General features: G+C 63.2%; 1 protein-coding gene across 1 annotated transcript; it reads right to left on the bottom strand.

Annotated features, from left to right (window-relative positions):
- Positions 1–1,866: 1,866 nt before the first annotated feature.
- Positions 1,867–17,789, bottom strand: RAC2 (Rac family small GTPase 2). Its single transcript, XM_012787151.2, has 7 exons — positions 17,608–17,789; positions 15,536–15,607; positions 8,151–8,268; positions 7,341–7,403; positions 6,707–6,866; positions 3,287–3,419; positions 1,867–2,641 (listed from the first exon to the last, which is right to left on the bottom strand). The coding sequence occupies exons 1-6, from the start codon at positions 17,640–17,642 to the stop codon at positions 3,289–3,291; spliced, it is 579 nt and encodes a 192-aa protein (XP_012642605.1). The 5' UTR covers positions 17,643–17,789; the 3' UTR covers positions 1,867–2,641; positions 3,287–3,288.
- Positions 17,790–18,152: the final 363 nt, after the last annotated feature.

Genomic DNA, 18,152 nt, shown 5'->3' with positions numbered 1-18,152 from the left:
ACTTTCGTAGAAGCCACCTCTCCAGCTGATTTTCCCTTATGTCTTTTTGGCCAGAACTATGTGACCTTGGAACCCCAGCTACAAAGCCGGCTGGGAAAACAAGTATTTTGTCGGGTGTTAGGTACAAACGCCTGCCCTGCACAAAACTAGGATTCCGTCAGCAAGGAGGATGGGAGTGGCACAGAGGGTGGGACAGCAGTGTCCCCCTTACCCACTTGAGCTCTAACTCCTGTGGTCTCCCGTACCTGTGTTTCCTCCTCTGCAAAATGGGGCAACTCATGCCTATCTTGGAAGCAGGTGAGAGGGATTAAATGAGAGACTATGTGCATGCTGGGACAACACAGTGAGTGAAGGCATTTATGCACCGCCGTCAGTATTGGCATAAGGCAAGGACTGTCGCTACTGGGGTGGTAGGCTTAGGGGGCGGAACGCACATGAGAGGAGACCCCAGCCCACCGTGGCCAGCAGGGAAGTTCGAGGAGCAGAGGGAGGAAAGGATTCGAGGAAAGGGGACGGGCATGTGCGAAGGCCTTGGGGTGCAGGGACCGGGAAGGTGGGTCTGAGGAAACGAGAGTGGAGGCTGACGGCCGAGGTGTGAGCGCAGGAAGAGAGGGGGAGGCAGAGGAGGCCCGGGCTCCAGCGCCGCATGGGGGGTCCGGAGTCTGCCCCGAAGCCTTGTAGAGAGCAGGGAGCGGAGAGAGGCCCCCTCGGACTCTGGCTAACCGGAGGGTGCATCTCGGGGCTTTGAAACGCTGAGCTTATCGGGGTGTGGGCCCCACCCCCCATGTCTGTGCCACGCAGTGTGTGGGTTGTGATGTGGTTTTTTGTTTCAGAGGAGAAGTAACTTTAAAAACATAATGACCTTATTTGAGCTAAAACTAAGAAAAGCCAGGGGTTTCCCAGATGTACCCAGTCCCTTTCACGGGGGCTGCGCCCAGGGGGCAAGTGACCTGGGGGTCCTGCCGCAGAACTCCAGGACTTATAGGGGCGGTGGGGCTGGCCAGGAGCTCTGGGAAGGCAGAAAATGGGAACCCAGAGCATGTCACTGGCTGGGCTTTGAGGGGCTTCTGGGATGCCAGGAACGGCCTCTTTCATCTCTTAGCCCCTCTAGAGTGGCAGCCCCTCAGGGCAGAGGCTCAGGTGCACCCCTGGATGCCGCACTAGGGCCGTGCCTAGCACAGAGGAGGTGGCCAGTAAATATGTGCTGAATGAATGAATGAATGAAAGGCTAAGACAGGGAAGAGAGGTTGTGCACAGGGGTGGGAAGTCTAGCACCTACCCTGTAACTTAGCAAACACCAAAGTGGGACTGATCGTGCCAGGCACCGTTACACTTTCTATATGAACTTCCTAAATCCTTACAATAACCCCGTCTCTCTTTCAAAGAAACGTACCTTTGCTTAGTGCCTGCTGGGCGCAGCATCATTCCCTTATACTGTTGGGTTGGATACTTTCCGCAACCACCAATAGTGGAGGTTGCAGGTTTCTGGCTGCCTGATACCAAATTCCCCAATTCCAGCCAGACTCTCAATGAGTGTGGTTTTGCTGGGGTTGCCTCTACTTGCCCCAGCCTAGCATGTGGTGTAGGCCTGGCCAATCAGGACATGGCACCGTTCTGACAAATATGATTGGCTGAAGGGCCAGGACCTAAGCTTGTCCATCAAGTAAGCCTTAGTCAGAACTTTGCCTAGGACAGACGCTTGCTCTGCTTGCTTGGCTGAACTTGAACTTGGGAGGATGAAGCCCTGAGAGTCACCTGCCTGAGAATGAACCAGCCAGCAGAAGGCAGAGCCAAAGCGTACAGGAAAACGAGCCTTGATGACATCTTTTGAGCCCCCTTGATCAAGCTGCACCTGAAGTCACGATATTTCCAAACTGTAATCAATAAATTTATTTTCTGCTTAAGCAGGTTAAATTGGGTTTGCTGTTTGCAATAGCAAAAGTCCTGGCGGGAAGGGCATGAAAGTTTTAAGACTCTCACAGGTAAATGAAGCTCAGGGTCCTGCAGGTGGAGCAGAAAGTCCTGAGAGATGGCAGGGGTCGGCTGAACCCAGACTCTTAGTTGGCGGGGAAGATATCCCAACAACGTAGAGAATTTGATTTGTTTTATATTGTCCCAAGAGAGGAGAACTGAAACCAGAGGAGCAAACTTCTGAGATACTCATTTTTGCTTAGTAGAACCTTCAGACAAGCAAGGCCCTCTCAATATTGGAGCAGACTGCCTCAGGAGGGACTGAGATTCCTGTTCCTGGAGGTATACAAGTAGTGGCTGGCGACCATCTGGCCCGAGGTTTCCAGAGGGGGGTCAGGCACTGGGGGGGACTGGAGCAAATGGGTAGATGCTTCCATATGCAGCAGCTGCCACTGACTGCAGTAACACAGGGGTGGCTTACTGGGTCCTGGGGCTCCCCGCTGGCCCCTGGCAAGGCAGGAACATGAGCAGATGGGGATACAGCGCCTACAAAGTCACACTCTCCCGGCCCCAGGGGACCTCCGGTGCGGAGAAGATGATGAGCCAAGCTCTGCAGCCATCTGCTAAGAAATGCCACAGGGAAGGGGCAGCATGGCCAGCGGGGGCACCACCAGGCTTTGCATGGGCCCTAGAGGGTCAGGACCAGCTGGGTGGGAGGCTGGGGAGCAACCTGGAAGGGAGACAGGCAGGGGATGAGAATCTGGGGACAAGCAGAATCCATAGCTCATGCTTTCCTGGCTCACAGCTCATTCCCACCCCGGAGCCTCAGTCGAGGTCTGCCCTCCCCCCGGGGACTGCCCTCCTGCTCTCCCCACCGCATCCAGTCCTCTCCGTCCTTCTAGTCTCAACCAGAGGAAGCCTTGCTGGCTGCCTCCAACCTCCACCCACCAACGCACGCCCGCCTGCCCTCGTCTGCCCCAGGGGTACCGGAGCGCAGTCTGTGCCACCTCCACCCACAGGTGTGGTGTTCAGTCTCCCGGCTGGAATGGACAGAGAGGGGCGCAGGGACTCCCCAGGCCTGGGCTCAGGGTACTGGGCATTTTCTGATTCCCAGGGCCTTCCTGCTGGGACACGGGCTCCAGAGAGTAGGACTGCCTCCGGCAAATGACAAGAAGGCTGGGGAAACTGAGGCTACCTCGGTACCCACCCCTCTTCTGTCCTGGCCTAAAGGCCACTCTCAGCGAAGCGAGGGCCACTGCCCAGGGCTGGATGCCCCTCCCAGCCGGAGCCTGCTGTGTGTGGGGGCGGGGTCCCAGTGTGGGGGCGGGGTCCCGGTGTGGGGGAGGGGTCCCAGTGTGGGGGCCAGGGCTCTTACCCCTAGAGGATGCTGCAGGGGCGCTTCTGCGGCCGCGTGGGCTGCGGGCACAGGACGGCCCGGATCGCCTCGTCAAAGACAGTTTTCAGGCCCCTCTGGGTGAGGGCCGAGCACTCCAGGTACTTCACCGAGTCTGGTTGGTGGGGGGCAGCAGGAGGGCAGAGGCTGAGTCTGGGGGCCTCAGGGCAAACACCCCCACCCCGCGCCACACGACTGAACACCGGGCTGTGGGGGCTGCCACCCGGGCTGCAGGACCAATGGGGCCACCTGGGAGCTGGGAATCGTGTCACCCTGAACAGGGAGTTTCCTCACTGTGCCTCAGTTTCCTCACATCTGAAGCTGCTTGAATTCAGTGGGAGAAGTTAAGACCTCCAGGGCAGGTCTGTGTCTTTCTTGGACACATAAGCCCTTAATTTGCGGAAGGCAGGCAGGAACTCTGAGACTTCCCCGGGAAGGGAAGAGCTCCAGTTTCAGCGCCCAAATCTCTGGGCTCCTCTCTATCTTCTAAAAAGCGGCTTCGTGCCAGCACGACTTCCCCCAGGGACACTGCTCAGGAGGCCCAAGGGCTGCATGGCTCCCTTCCTAACCCTCTGCACATTATCTGACTCCTCAGCATCAGACCCGTTTCACAGACGAGAAGACCGAGGCTCGTGGAGGATGTGACTAGACCAAAGCCACGCACTGGACGTTTCCCCTCCACCCGGGGCAGCGGGGCCCTCAGTGAGGGGGATGGGCATTGGAGAGCCCCTCCCTCACCCTCCCAGGACAGGCCTCTCCCAGGCACCGCTGCCTGGAACCCGGGCACAGACAGCGAGAAAGGCAGGCTGAGCCCCCACGCCCAGGGACAGTGTTCTGTGACCTTCTGCAAGGAGCCCATGTGACTTCCCGTGTCCGCTACAACCCCAACAGTTTCCCTGAAGTGCGGAACCAGAAAACCCCCCTGCCCAGCGGCCCTCGGGCTTGGGGCAACGGCAGAGCCAAGAGGAAGAGAAGGGAGGGAGGGGACTCTGCCCCTCCGCTGAGGCCGCTCCTCTTCTGCGGGGAAGGAAGGGGACAGACCCTGGCCAGCACCTGCGCCGTGCCAGGCACGGAGCTCCCGACAGCACTGTGAAGGAATGCCATGCCTTGCCACGCCACGGAGGAGGGAACGGGCCCGGGGAGGGGAAGCCACGGGCCCAGGCGCACAGCTGGGAAGGGGGAGCCGGGACTGCGGAGGGGCAGCCCCTGGAAGGGGGGAAGCCCACGGAGGCCTGGGGCTGGGCAGGAAGGAAGTGTGGCGCCAGGACAAGGAAACTGAGGCTCAGAGAGGATGTCACTATTCCAAGTCACCCTGGATGTCTCTCCTCCACCTGGGGAGCCCCCGTCCCCCAGGGAGTGGGGCAGTGGTCCCAGGGCTTGGCTGGTGAGAACGGAGCACTGAGCTCAGCCCGGAGTCTGGTCAGCCACCACAACCCTCTGTGCCAACAAGGTGCCACAGCCAGCTCCTTGCCGGCCCCGCCCACCCCCTCGCCTCTCCACAACGGGCTCTGAGCTGGGGGCCTGGGGCCACCGCAGCTCTGCCGCTGGCCTCTCTCGGACACTGGCCAGCCCCTCTCTGGGCCTCAGTCCCATTTGTCCAGGACTCAGTGACATGCGATGACCCGTCAGGCTGAGGCGGGGGCCGCAGAGTGGCAGGGAGAGTGTGGGGGGAGGTCCCCGGAGGGGGCAGACAGCCCTGATCCTTGTGACTGAGGCACCAGCCTGCCTGGGTTCGAATCTGCACTCTGCCACATCCTGGCTATGTGGCCGTAAGCCAGTGGCCTCTCCCCAAGCCTCAGTTTCCTCTTCTGTAAAGTGCAGGTGGCAAGAGTCTGCCCGTCACAGTTGCTGTGAGAATGCAGCGGGGCGTTTGGGGCTGGCACCAGGAGGTGCACGGTGCATGTCAGGCAGTCACTAGCCGGGTCAGAGCTGCCCCCACTTGTCAGCCCAGGGCGGGGCCCGGGTGGCCGGTGGCGGCTGCTGTCTCCCTCACCAGCCCTGCAGGTACCAGGGCGACCCCCAGCCCCAGCCTGACTGGTCTGAGGCACCGTCATGTCACTGCCCTGCCCCAGTCCACCCAGGCCGCCGGGAGAGATTGGCTAGGGCTGAGGCAGGGCCCAGTCCCCTCCTTACAGAGGAGAAGGGACCCTGGGCATTGTCCAGGCCTGGCTGTGCAGATGGGGACACTGAGGCCAGAGAGGCGGAGCCCCATCCCAAGCTCACACAGCCCGCCAGTGGCAGAGCCAGGGCGGAGATCCAGGCTCCCAGGCCCTCGCGCTGGCCGGCACGTGCGTGGAAGGGGAAGGGGGAGCACGCGGGCCGCGACTCGGGCGGAAGGAGCCCGAGATCAGGCTGATCTGAAGGAAGAGAGGGCAGGGGGGCAAGCCCCCCGCCAGAGACCCCAACACGGGGCGGGGCCCGGGTTTAAGCATCCCCCCCGGGGAAGGTGGCTGTGTCACCGGGCTGGTCACGGGAAGGAGGGAGGTGGTGGCTGCGGTTTCTCTTCCTGTGAAGAGACTCGAGTCCCCAGGGCCCTCCCAGTTCCGGCGGGAGGAAGGGTGGCAGGGCTGAGGCGGGAGGGGGTGGGGAGGCCTGGCCCTGGGCCTGCGGGACCCTGTGGTGAGGCAGAGGGCACAGCTCGTAGGGGCCAAGCCCAGCGGGGGTGCCGGGCTCTTGGGCGAGTGGCCCTATCCCTGACCAGGGACAGGGACAGAGCCAGCAGGCCTGGAGGCCGTGGGAGAGGCCAGAGCCGTGGTCATCACCCCTGTGCAGGCAGCCCAAGCCAGGACAAGGAGCCCCCCCAGTAAGCCGGCAATTTGCTGTCCTTCCTTCAAACCCGGCTGGGCCACCTACCAGCTGTGCGGCCTTGGGAAGTCATGCTACTTCTCTGGGCCCGTGATCTTACGGCAAAGAGGAGGGAGTCGGGGTGAGAAGCCAGGGAGTGAGGAGAGGGAGGTGGGAGGAGGTGGAGGGGAATGCAACACCCCTCAATTCTAAAGCAGGGGCACCTCCTCCAGGAAGCTCTGCTTGGCTGCTCCTCCCGCAAGCAGCCCCAGCAGCCCCGCCATGCCTGCCTCCGTCTGCTCCGGACACGGCCCTTGCGCTCCACCGCCACTGACAGCCACTACTGCTGCCCACACGGGGCGCGCCGCGCGCAGGTGCCGCACGCGTGTCAGCTCACTTAATCCCCAGCCTCCGTGCGAGGCAGGAGCTCCCAGGCTTTGCCGATGAGGACACACAGGCACAGAGAGGCTAAGTGACTTGCCCGAGGTCACACAGCTAGAGTGAGGCACCGTCAGAGTTTGAACCGGGTAGCGTGTGGCCTGGAGCCCGCGTTCACGCCTCCACGAGGCTGAGTGGGGCTGCCCCGCGTCCAGGCCCCGCTCTGAGCCGAGCCCCTACCAATCTCCTTGGCCAGCGCCAGGCCCTGCGGGTAGGTGATGGGAGCCAGCTTCTTCTCCTTCAGCTTCTCGATGGTGTCCTTGTCGTCCCGCAGGTCCAGCTTGGTGCCCACCAGGATGATGGGCGTGCTGGGGCAGTGGTGCCGCACCTCGGGGAACCACTGGGCGGGGCGGGCGACACGAGGTTGTGCGGGAAGCGCGGGCGTGCGAGCGTGCAGGAGAGGGGCGGGTCGTGGGGAGGCCAGGTGGGCATGCACACATGGGAGACACAGGAGGCGCGCAGGGAGGGGGCGCAGGAAGGGGGCGCAGGCACACAGGGGTAGGAAAGGAGGCGCGAGATTTCGTGCAGAGACGGGAGACAAGCAGGAGGCGAGGCCGAGGCAACAGAGGTGGACGTGAGGTTGTGCAGGGAGGAGCGGGGCAGGATCACAGAAGCCTGGAGTCACGTGAACTGCCCCAGCCCTCCGAGACCCCTCCGCGTCTGCCCCAGGACCCCACCGGCCCCGGTTGGCACTGGGGACCCTGGCCGCCCATGGCCTCTGCTGCCCAGGGACCAGCCGGAAGCTGCCAGCCATCCCTCCCTCCCGGTCAGCGTCACCCGCCCTGCGCCCCCGGCGCCGGCTGGCCCAGCTCACCTTGGCGCGGACGTTCTCGTAGGAGGCCGGGCTGACGAGGGAGAAGCAGATGAGGAAGACGTCCTGGGGGCAGAGCAGGCAAGGAGGGTCGCCTGTGAGGGGGCCCGGGGTCCCCTGCCCCGCTGCTGTCTGGCACTTGCTGCAGGCCGAGGCCTCTTCTGAGAGGCTGTGCTCACACCCACTCTGCAGCGAACTAACGACTCTGCTGCTAACCCATTGCACGGATGGGCACTAACTACTCTGCTGCTAACTAACTACTCCACCCTGCTGCTAACCCATTGCACAGATGGGAAGGCGAGGCTCACGACAGTTAAAGGGCTTGCTGAGGTGCTCCCTGGAAGGGGAGGATTGGGGATTCCAGAGTCCACACTGCTGGCCATGCTACCGTCTGAGTGCCGGCCGCAGCCCTCTCCTTGCCCACGCTGGAGGGACAGCCAAGGACCCCAGGGCCTAGCGGTCACAGAGCCACCTGCAGGCACCCCACTCCCCTGCCTCCCCCAGCACCCCGGGCCCGCCACCCTGGGCTGCCTGCTGGGGCCCTGTGCAGGGTCCCCCTGCCCGCCGCTGGAAGCCGGGGTGCCGGAGCCCACAGGGCAGAAGGCTGGGGTCACTGTCCCGACAGGAACAGGCAGGGCTGGGGGAGCTCGGGGCAGAGTCCCTGCTCTGCCTGGAGATGGGGGGCGGCACCCCGCCAGCTGGGCCTCAGGGGCGGGTCAGGGCTCCCCAGGCCGAGCTGGCTGGAAGGGCATTCCAAGCAGAGGGAACAGAGCGCGAACGCCAGGACGGCGAGGAGGGGCTGGGGCAGCACACCGTCTGGGGGTAGGAGAGCGGCCGGAGGCGGTCGTAGTCCTCCTGCCCGGCAGTGTCCCACAGCCCCAGGTTCACAGGTTTGCTGTCCACCATCACGTTGGCTGAGTAGTTGTCAAACCTGTGGGGAGCAGGCAAGACAGAGGCAAGTCAGTCCCAAGCCCCAGAGCCCCGGGACTCCCATCTAGCCCCGTGTTGTTCCATTCAGAGGCTGAGACCCAGAGAGGGTCTGCAAGTGGCCCAGAGTCACACAGCACTATGCAGTTGGATTTTCTTTTTTTCATTATTGATTCATTATATTAAAACATTTTAATGCAAGTAAAAAAAAAGGAAAATATTATCTCTTGACCATTTTTCTACCTTCGACTGTCCTTTGAGGCTGGATAACTTTTCCTCCAAGTTGTGATCAGAATATGCTTTACCCACCTCCCGTGCTGGACACCTGGATTGTTTCCTGACACTTGTTGAAGGGATGTTCACCCCCGTCTTAGGGGATTCATTCATCCCCCCAGAAGCAAACCCTAAGACAAGGAGGGGGCATATGTGGTTTATCTGGGGGCAACCCCAGGAAGCTGCAGAGGCGAGTGGGGAGGAGTCCAGGAAGGGACGCTGGGCCACCTGGGAGACACTCAGGGCGCCCTGGGGGCCAAAAACTGGGTACCATCCACTGTCTCCCACCTTCCACTGGCAGAGAGCTGCTCCTGGGGCCTTTCCGCCCCCCTGGAGTGCACCCCAAAAGCCACCAGTCACCAGCCCTTGGAAGGGCACATGGGGAGGGGATGGGGCGGGTACCGGTATCGACCGCTAACATGTCCCCGCCGGCACCGGGAGGCCTCCAGGGCAGTGAGATGAGCCCAGATTTATTCTTTGGGCACCCTGGCACGGAGCCAGTGCCAGGGACGCCACGGGGCACAAGCCCGGCCCACCCCCAGTCGGGTAAGGGGCCAGACACTGGACACACGCCTGACGACCACCAGAGAAGGGGCAGTCCAGGGACCCTGGGAGGGCCAAGCCCAGGCTCCAAGCTCAGAGCGGGGGAGGCTTTACAAGCAAGTTGTCACTACTCACATCCCTCCTCATGCTGTGCAAGAGAACACTGGGATCAGAGAGGTACAGTTGCTCGTCCAAGGCCACACAGCCAGTGAGTGACCAAGCTAGGTGAGACGCCATCTCTGTCTGACTCTATGACCAGTGCTCACCGTCCCCTGCCATGGCTGTGCCTCCAAGGCCGCCCTCGCCGCCTGACCTTCTCACTGAGGTCACCCGCACAGGCCCTGCTCCTCATCTCCTGACCTGGCCCACTGAGACCTCAGGCTCCTCTGGCTTCTCCTCCTACTCCTCCCAAGCCAAGCCATTTCCCGGGGCAAGGCTCACACTGCCTGCCTCCCTGCAATTGTCCACACAGGGCCCTGCCCGGCTCGCCCTTCCCCACCTCAGCCGTCCACATATTCCCACCCTCGGGCCCTGTGGTCCTCCACACCCTCGGGCTGCTGCCTCTCTCGGAACACCCTCCAGCCCCTCTTCTCTCTTGTCTCAGGCATGCTGCAAAACCCTGCCCAGGCAAGGCCTCCTCGGCGGGCACCTCCCTGTCCCCACCCGGAAGGGCTGGCCGTTCCCCTCTCAGGTGTGCTTTGCCCCGATCATGCGTAGGCACTGAGTGTGCCCCTTTCCCCTCGAGGGTCTGTGGGCCGTGTGGGCCGGGCACATGTCAGCTTCATCTCCACGGCCTCGGGCCTGGCACCCAGGGACTGCAGGTGGGACGGAACGAACCTGCGCTGAGCTGGACCCCTCAGGGCCACCTCTCCCACGAAGCCCACGTGCAGGACGCTGCTCGCTGCCAGGCTGCAGGGCCCGAAGGCTTCAGAGTAGCTCTGAGGACCCCGCTCCCGAGGAGTCCCCAGCCACCCGTCAAAAGAGTGGGCGGCCTGGCGTGTGTCCCACACCGTGCCTGCTCAGCCGGGAGGGTGCCCCTGGCCGCCTCTCAGCTCTCAAACGCCCCTGACCCTCCGACCTGGGAAGATCCTGCAGACACGGGGCCTGACCTCACTCTCCTTCCTCCCCCTCCCCCTCTCCCTTCTTCTTCCTCACTGCCAGGCTGACTCTTACTCACCCCTCCAGCCCCAGCTCAATGCCACCTGCTCCAGGAAACCTTTCCTGACCCCAAGGCAGGTCGGAGCCACCACCCAACCCCAACCGGCAGCCCTTGGGCACCTTGGCGCTAGCCCTGGCTTGTTCCTCACCGCACCCTGGGGCCAGCACGGGGGTGGGGCTTGGCAGGTGCTGCTGGTACCTACCCCGGGTACCACCTGCACCTGTGGGAGACACAACTAGGCATGATGGGAAAAGAAGTGCTTGTGTTGTGTTTGGCTTTGACCAGAAAACACACCTTTGGGACGAGCTGGGGACGCCGGGACACTACCTCCTCTAGCACCCAGCTACGATGAAATTCTAGTGCCAAGAAGACGCCCAGTATTCCTTGAGGCAAAGGCCTCTGTCTCCTCTGGGTCACCCCCAGGACCTCGGGGCCGTGGCAACGTGGAAAGAGCTGGGACTCTGAACAGCACCAGCGTCTGCCCTGTGGCCAGGCCGGGGGCGGGGGCCTTTGTACGTTAAGTCTTGAAGTCCCGGGTGACCCAAGACAAGAGGACCTCAAGTTACTCCCTTTAGACAGATGAGGAAACTGAGGCCCCAACAGGTCAGTAGCTTTTCCAAGGCCAGCCAACTCACTGGAGCTGGGACTCCAGCCCTGACCCCCCTGGGACACCTTCATAACTGAACAAATGAGCCCAGGAGGGTCGGTTCCCCCCGGGGCAACTGCCTGGGCTGGAAGGGAACAAAGAATTCCTTGTGAAGCCACATCTTCCTGGCTGTGTGACCCTGGCTGAGTGACTTAGCTTCTCTGAGCCTCAATCTCTTCACTGTGGGGGGGGGAGGGATTTTTAAAACCTACACAGGAAAAAAACGGCTCCTCAAGGGGCCAGGAGGAGGCTGCAGAGACAGACGTTCAGCCCCCGCTGGGACAGTCGGGAGCGGGCAGTCTCATTTCCCACGGCCCCAGAGGCCCCCACTGCGCCCCCCCCAGAGGACCTGCTGCCGGAGCCTGAGGGGCAGCTGTGAGGATGTGTCTACGAGGTGAAGCCCCCGGGGCTCCCCCTTACTTAAGAACCCCACGAGCAGCCAGAGCCTGAGCACGCCACCACAGCCAGCCCTGGCCCCATTTTCCAGACCAAGAAACTGAGGCTCCCAGAGGAGGGGACTTGCCCAAGATCTGCCAGCCAGCGGGAGACAAAGCCTGGCCTCTGGCTGCAGGCCCAGCCCCAGCCCTGGAAAGGGTGGAAGAGGGGACTGGGGCAGGGGACAGGGGTCAGATGTCACCCACCCTCAGGTGTCACCTGACCACCACCCAAACCCACCACAAGGAGGAAGGACAGCGCATTCGAGGAACCCAGAGACCACAGGGCACTGGCTGGTGACTTGGGGATGAGGAAGGACGGGCCAGGTCGGGGGAGGGGTGGACACAGCGGGGATTCTGGGCCATCTCCCGGGACACAGGAGCCACCGAGGGGCGGGGTGCGAGCAGGCAGGCGTGCCGCAGTCGGGTCTGCCTGTAGGAAAGGCCCTCTGGGCCGGGGTGCGGGTCTCCCCAGAGGTTAGCGGGAAGCTGGAGGACCAGAGGGGAGGCTCTCACGGCGCCGCGGTGAACGGAGAGGGCGCTGGAGGAGAAGAGGGCAGGCGGGACAGAAGACGGAGCAGAAGCGGTGCCGAGTGAAGGCAGAGGCTGCAGCCAGCCGGGCACCACGAGGGGACGACAAGCTGAGTGGCAGGAGAGCGGGGGCAGGAACGGCTGGAGGGGCCCTGGCGCGCCCCGCAGGGGAGCCGCGGGGTGGAGTGGATAGTGGGGGGCTGTGGGCGACGCGGGCAGGGAGGGGGTGGAGGGGCCTGGGAGGGCAGGGCTGCTTGAGGCGGGGTTGGGGAGGCCAGACCAGAGCAGGGCACTGAATGACGGGCAGGGTGCCCGGCTCAGAGCGGGCGGAGAGGCTTGGCCTGGGGTGCGTGGGGCAGCCCGAGCGTGCGGAGGGGAGTGGTAAGGGGTGCAAGTTAACCAAGGCCAGGAGGAGGCGGCTGTCGTCCAGGGCGTGGAACGGCAGGATGGGTTTCAGCGTGAAGGGACACCACGGCGGGATTAGGCCAGGACCGTCTCTCTCTAACTTTCACTTTTGCAGCTCACCTGGGCTCCGTGGAGCGAGCTTACAAGGAGGTGAGGTATAAGGGGGAGACGCCCTGTGTCCCAGGCACCCAGCTTGGGCCACCCACGGAGCAGGCTTCACTCTCCCATCTGTGAAATGGGGGCTGGGGGTTGAAGTTGGAGGCTAAGTTCTCACAGGGCACCCCGGCTCAAATATTGGGCCTAGGATGTAAGTCACCAGGCTAGAAATGCCACGGTGTGGGGTGGGTCCCTCAAGTGGGTGCCTCCCCTCACGGTTCTATGCCTCAGAGAATCTCCAGCTATATATACCACAGGACATGCCCAATTAAGGAGGGGACAGGAGAGCCAGTCGGGGGCAGCCTGCGCAGAAAGTGACTGCCACAGGTTCAGGTCCCCCTTAGCTGTTAACCCCCAACCCTGGCGGCAGGCCAGCTCCTCAATTATCTGACCTGTGTCTGCGGCAACACCACCCCGCCCCCCGCAAGCTTCCCGCCCAGCCCCAGGAGCCCCCACCTTTATCTCAGGCACCAGAGATCTTCGGCTGCCATTTTCCCCACCTACCCTCTCTCCCTCCTCCCCCTCCAATGCCAAGGCCCAGTGTGACTTAATTTACCCTCCCTGTTACAGGGGCTCGGGCGTCAGCCCTGGCAGGATCCCCTGGGGGCTTGTCCAGGGCTGAGCAACTTTGGGGCAGAAGGCACAGGAGGGAGGGATGCAGGCCCAGCGCAAAATGCAAACGCAGGACCCCTTGGTCAAAAATTAAGAATTTCAAGACGGGGACAGCAGAGCATCACACGAGGTGCAGGACGCTGCTGAGCACGCGGCCCTGTGCGACTGCACAGGTGGCACGCCCACGGAGCTGGCCTGCAGGGTGCTCTGACCCCACTCTCTAGGCCTGGGAAGGCAGACCGCGTTTGGCCTGCTCTGCCCGCTTCTTCAGGGTTGTCCAGGACAGCAAGTCCATGCAGGGCCACCAGGGGCTGGAGGGGAGGCTGAGAGCAGCCGGCCTCAGCCTGGCCTGGGCAGGCCAGCTGTGCTTGTCCCCATGCAGGGGAGGCACCGGGCAAGTGTGGGATCTCCCTGCCCCCACCTCCTATAGGAAAGGAAACTGAGGCTCCAAGAGGGGCAGTGATTGGCCCACAGTCAGGACAGGATGGGGTCTTGAGCCAGCATCCAGAGTGACTCCGAGACAGGCAGTGACAACACTCTCCTGGTGACAACAGCCTTCAGCAGGCGCCGCCTTACCCAACTCTGCACCTGCCTAGAGCTGCCGCTCTGGCCCTTGGCGGGACCCTGAGTGTTTGCCGACTGAAGAACAGGGAGGAGCGTCGTCCCTCTCGCCGGCAGGTTGGGCAGGTGCGGAGGGCGCTCACCGGGAGCAGGACTGAGCTGAGGCAGAATCGGCGCTCCAGGTCCCTGCCCGGTTTCCCTGTCCTCTCCTGCCTACCTGCCTCCCTCCTGCCTGCACTGGGACGTCTGGGCAGCTGAGCCCAGGGTCTCCGGGAGGGATCCGAGCAGAGGGAGCGAGGCGCTGCCAAGCGCTGCCCGGGTGGGCCAGGAGGCGCCAGGCTGCCGGGCTGGGACGGGGTAGTGGGCTCCTGTCATGGGGTGGGTCAGGGGCGTCTTGGCCCCGGGCACTGTTCTCCCACCCGGCCCTGCCCCTTCTGGGAGAGCCTGATCCCCACTCCTGAGGTGGAGCCCCATTCATATTTTTTTAAAAAGAGGCCCCCGTGAGGCTCTGCAGCCAGACAAGCCTGGGGCACCCTGCGGGACAAGCCCCTTGGCCGCTGTGAGCCTCAGCGTCCCACGGTGCCTGCAACGATGGCACCACTCCTGAGGATCGAATGAGATCACCTGTGTGTGGCTTCGCCTGCAGGGCCCAGACTCAGCAGGCCCTCGGCAGCCGGCAGCCGGGACTGACCCTCCAGGGCTCTCCCGTGATGTTCAACTCAGGCCAACTCGAAACACACGCGCTGTGTGTAAGGCGGTGTGCACGTCACCCTGTGCACGAGACAGCAGGGAAGCCCAGACAGAGCCAGACAGGCTCGTGGCCCTGGGGGAGACCAGATAGTCACTCTGGGGTGTCAGAGACCCCTTTGGGCTAGATCAGAAAGGCTTCCTGGAGGAGGGGGCACTGCAGCTGGGCCTGAAGGCTTTAAACAGGTAGATATGTGGAGAAAAAGCACAACTGGCAGAGAGAACGGCTTGAGCAAAGGCCCTGAGGTAGAAATGCCCAGGGAGGCTGGGCACCGTGGCTCACACCTAAAATCCCAGTGCTTTGGGAGGCTGAGGTGGGAGGATTACTTGAGGCCAGGAGTTTGAGGCCAGCCTGGGCAACACAGAGACCCCCACCTCTATAAAAGAATTAAAGATTAGCTAGTCATGGTGGCACATGCCTGTAGCCCCAGCTCCTCAGGAGGCTGAGGCAGGAGGACTGCTTGAGCCCAGGAGTGCAAGGTCGTGGTGAGCTATGATCTAGCCACTGCACTTTAGCATGGATGACAATGTGAGTCCCTGCCTAAAAAAGAAAGGAAGGAAGGAAGAGAGGGAGGGAGGAAGGGAGGGAGGCAGGGAGAGAAATGCCCAGGCGGAAGCAGGCGGCGTGAAGACGAGTGAGGGGTGATGGAGCCGCAGGGAGGCTAAGCGAGGCCACGCAGGCCCTCGCACCCCGCTAGGGAATCAAGGTCGTCCTGGGGGTGGGGGGCTGAGGGCGGCGGGGCGGGGCTGGCGCCTTCCAGTCATACTTCCCTCCCCAGTCTGACCCTGACACACTCCTCCCACCTTGTCAGGTGACAGCCCTGCCTGCAGGCCCTGCAGCACAGGGCAAGGCCTCCGGCGGGCCTGCACACGGCCCTGCCCTGCTGCCCCACACCTGTCCCCATGTGGCCACCCCTGAAGTCAGGCCGCCTGGACCACGTCCTGCCCCACCTCCCCTCCCCTCTGCTTCTCCAGCGCACCCCTCCCACCCCCACCCTTGCCCGAGCCCCTCCTCCACCTCCCTTTGCTTGGAGGCCCTGCTTGGAGGCTCTGCTTGGAGGCCATGGCCAGCCCTCCACCCCTTCCCCAGCGCCCACCCCCACAACGGCCCACCAGGCTGCGGACTGTGGCTCCGGCCTGGCCCCAAGTGCCCACACCAGCCCGGACTGCGGGAGGAGGCTGGGCCCCTGCCCCCCGGACTCACACGGTGGGGATGTACTCCCCCGGGAAGGCATTGGTGGTGTAGCTGATGAGAAGGCAGGTCTTGCCCACGGCTCTGGAAGACAGAAAGCGCAAGGGGACAGCGGTCATGGGTCTGCCTGGGGCGTGGGCGGCTTCTGAGCGCTTGCCTGGTCCTCCGGGAAGGCTCAGCCTCTGCCCTGGCCCAGGCCTGTACGGCTTCAGGGTCTGCCCCGAGATTCTGATCTGTGGGTGGGGGCAGAACTGGGAATCTGCATTTTTAACAAGCTTGCCCGGCGCCAGTGACATGGGACGGAGGGGTCAGCACTTAGGCAATGCCACGGGGCCCCTGGTGCCTGACCCGGGCTCTGCCATCCTACCCCTGGGCGTCAAATCCCAGCTCCACCCCCTACCAGCAGGATGACCTTGGGGTAAGTCACTTAACCTCCCCTTGCCTCAGTTTCCCCATCTAGGAAATAGGGATGAGTCCCTCCTCTTTGGAGCGTGCTGGGAAGTAAACCGGACGATGCCCATGGAAGTGCTGGGTTGGGGTGTGTCGCGGCAGCCAGCTCCTGCGAGGTTAGGTCGGGCCCTGCCCTTCCCTCCGCCCCGCCGCAGAGCGCCCCGCGGGCGCGGGCTCCGCAGGCAGAGAGGCCTGGGCTCAAACCCCGCGAGGCTCCGGCAGGCTACTGCTCTGAGCTTCAGTTCCCAGCTGTAAAATGGACCCAATGTCCCTGAGGCTGGGTGGGAGGGTAGGAGAGGGCGGCGGGCTGAGCCCAGTGCCCGCACACCGGAGGCGCCGTGCAAGTGGTGCGCGCCATCCTCGGTGCCAGGCCCGCAGGGGCACAGGCGCTCGGCGGGAAGCACAGGGCCAGAGGGGCGGCTCTGGGGCTCCCCTAGCCCTGCTTGGCTCCGTCACTTCCTGCTCTGAGGGGGTGGCTCGACCTCTCCTCTGCCACCAAGGTAACTTTGAAAGGCTGGACCGTTGCCCTGACTTCCGCCCTCCCCTCCTCCGATCAGATGCAAAGCGGAAGTGAGCTGCGGTGGGCGCAGATAAGCCCCTGCCTCAGAATCAGCTGAGGGCTCCTGGCAAACCGCCGCCGGGCCAGGACGGGGCTGCTGGGACCCAGGCGGGGAGAGATCCAAGCCTCCCAAGGCCTCAGGCTGCCCGTCTGTGGAATGGGACGGCCAGCAAGAGGCCCTGCCGGGCGAGAGCACGCTGGATGAACTTAACAGAAAACCCCAGGAGGGGCTGTGGGCTGGACCCTGAGTTGTCGCTGGCAGGCACGAGAGACAGACAGTTTGGACCTGTCATTTTACAGATGAGGAAACTGAGGCACATGGGACGTGATAGCCTAAGGCCACTGAGCTCTGACAACTGAGGGGGGCCCTCGGCCCAGCCTGGTCCCCACAGTCACCCTCCCAGCCTTGTCCATTCCTCCCTCCCTCCCCCTGCCTCTCAGCAGCCCCCTTGCCCTCTGCTCCCTGCCTTCATCCCTGCAGACGCTCCCAAGCCAGCGGCTACAGGGAGGGAAGGGGGGCGGCAAGGAGGGGACATTTATTGGGCACACGCTGGCAAGACAGACACTCAGCATATCTCAAGTGACCCCACAGCAACCCTAGGAGCATAGGCCCCTTCCCAGATGGCCAAGCTGAGGCTCAGAGAGGTGCTGTGACCTGCCCAACGCCGCACAGCAGCACCAAGCCAGTGACCAGAGCCCGGGTCAGCCTGGAGACCAAGGCCCAATTTTTGGTTTTCCACCTTCCACCTGCATCCACAGAGTTGAAGACTGAGGCCGAGCTTCCTGGGAGACCTGTCCCCAGATTCTGGGGTACAGGCAAGGGACCCCAGGAAACCCCACTTGCAGTCCTGCACCCTCCACCCAGGTGGCTTCCGGGGTGGGGTGGGCCGAGGAGAGCGAAGCTGTCCTCAGCCCACCCCAGGGTGTCCCCTCCGGGTCCTGGGCGAAGGAGGCGACTCTCCCAGCTTCGCCCCAGGACACCTACGTCTGCGGGGCAGGGCCGTCCCCGGGCGCCAGGGTGGACGGTCTCGGGGTGTCCAGGAGGGGCTGCGAGGAAGTCCAGCCAGGTACCTACCCATCTCCCACCACCACACACTTGATGGCCTGCATCGTGTCTGGAGCCTGGGCAGCGGCGGCGGTGACAGCTCAGGGCCGAGCGTGTCTGCGGCACCAGGGGCGTGGAGAGGCTGGCGCGGCCGGGCTGAGCAGCAGCGGGCGCAGGAGGCAGGAGGAAGCGGAAGGGGAACTTGCCCAAGCGGCTGCCCCACAGCCGTTTGCAGAGGGCGGGGCGTGCAGCCAAAGAGCAGCTGGGGCGCTCAGGTGCGGGGCTGGCCCGAGTCCCGTCCCCACGGCACCTGCTCGGGCTCCCGCAGGGGATCTGGGGCATCCCGCTGGAGACTCCTGCCCTTGGAGCAGGCCCAGAGGTGGTTCTCCAAGAACTCGAAGTTTCCAAGAATTCTGCTCCCCTCGATTGTAAGCATAGCATTTAAAGAGTGCCTATTGTGTGCCAGGCACAGTACTGGTGCTGGTGCTTCCAGCATTCGAGGGACACAGCCCGTCCCTAGAATTCACACTCTTTGGAGAGGGGAAAGCGTGACCTCGTGAGGCAGGAAGTAATGG

The sequence above is a fragment of the Microcebus murinus genome, chromosome 10 (assembly GCF_040939455.1).
Source record: "Microcebus murinus isolate Inina chromosome 10, M.murinus_Inina_mat1.0, whole genome shotgun sequence".
NCBI classification, from domain to species: domain Eukaryota; kingdom Metazoa; phylum Chordata; class Mammalia; order Primates; family Cheirogaleidae; genus Microcebus; species Microcebus murinus.
The sequence above is the reverse complement of the archived record's forward strand: the minus strand, read 5'-3'. Positions and strand labels throughout refer to the sequence as shown.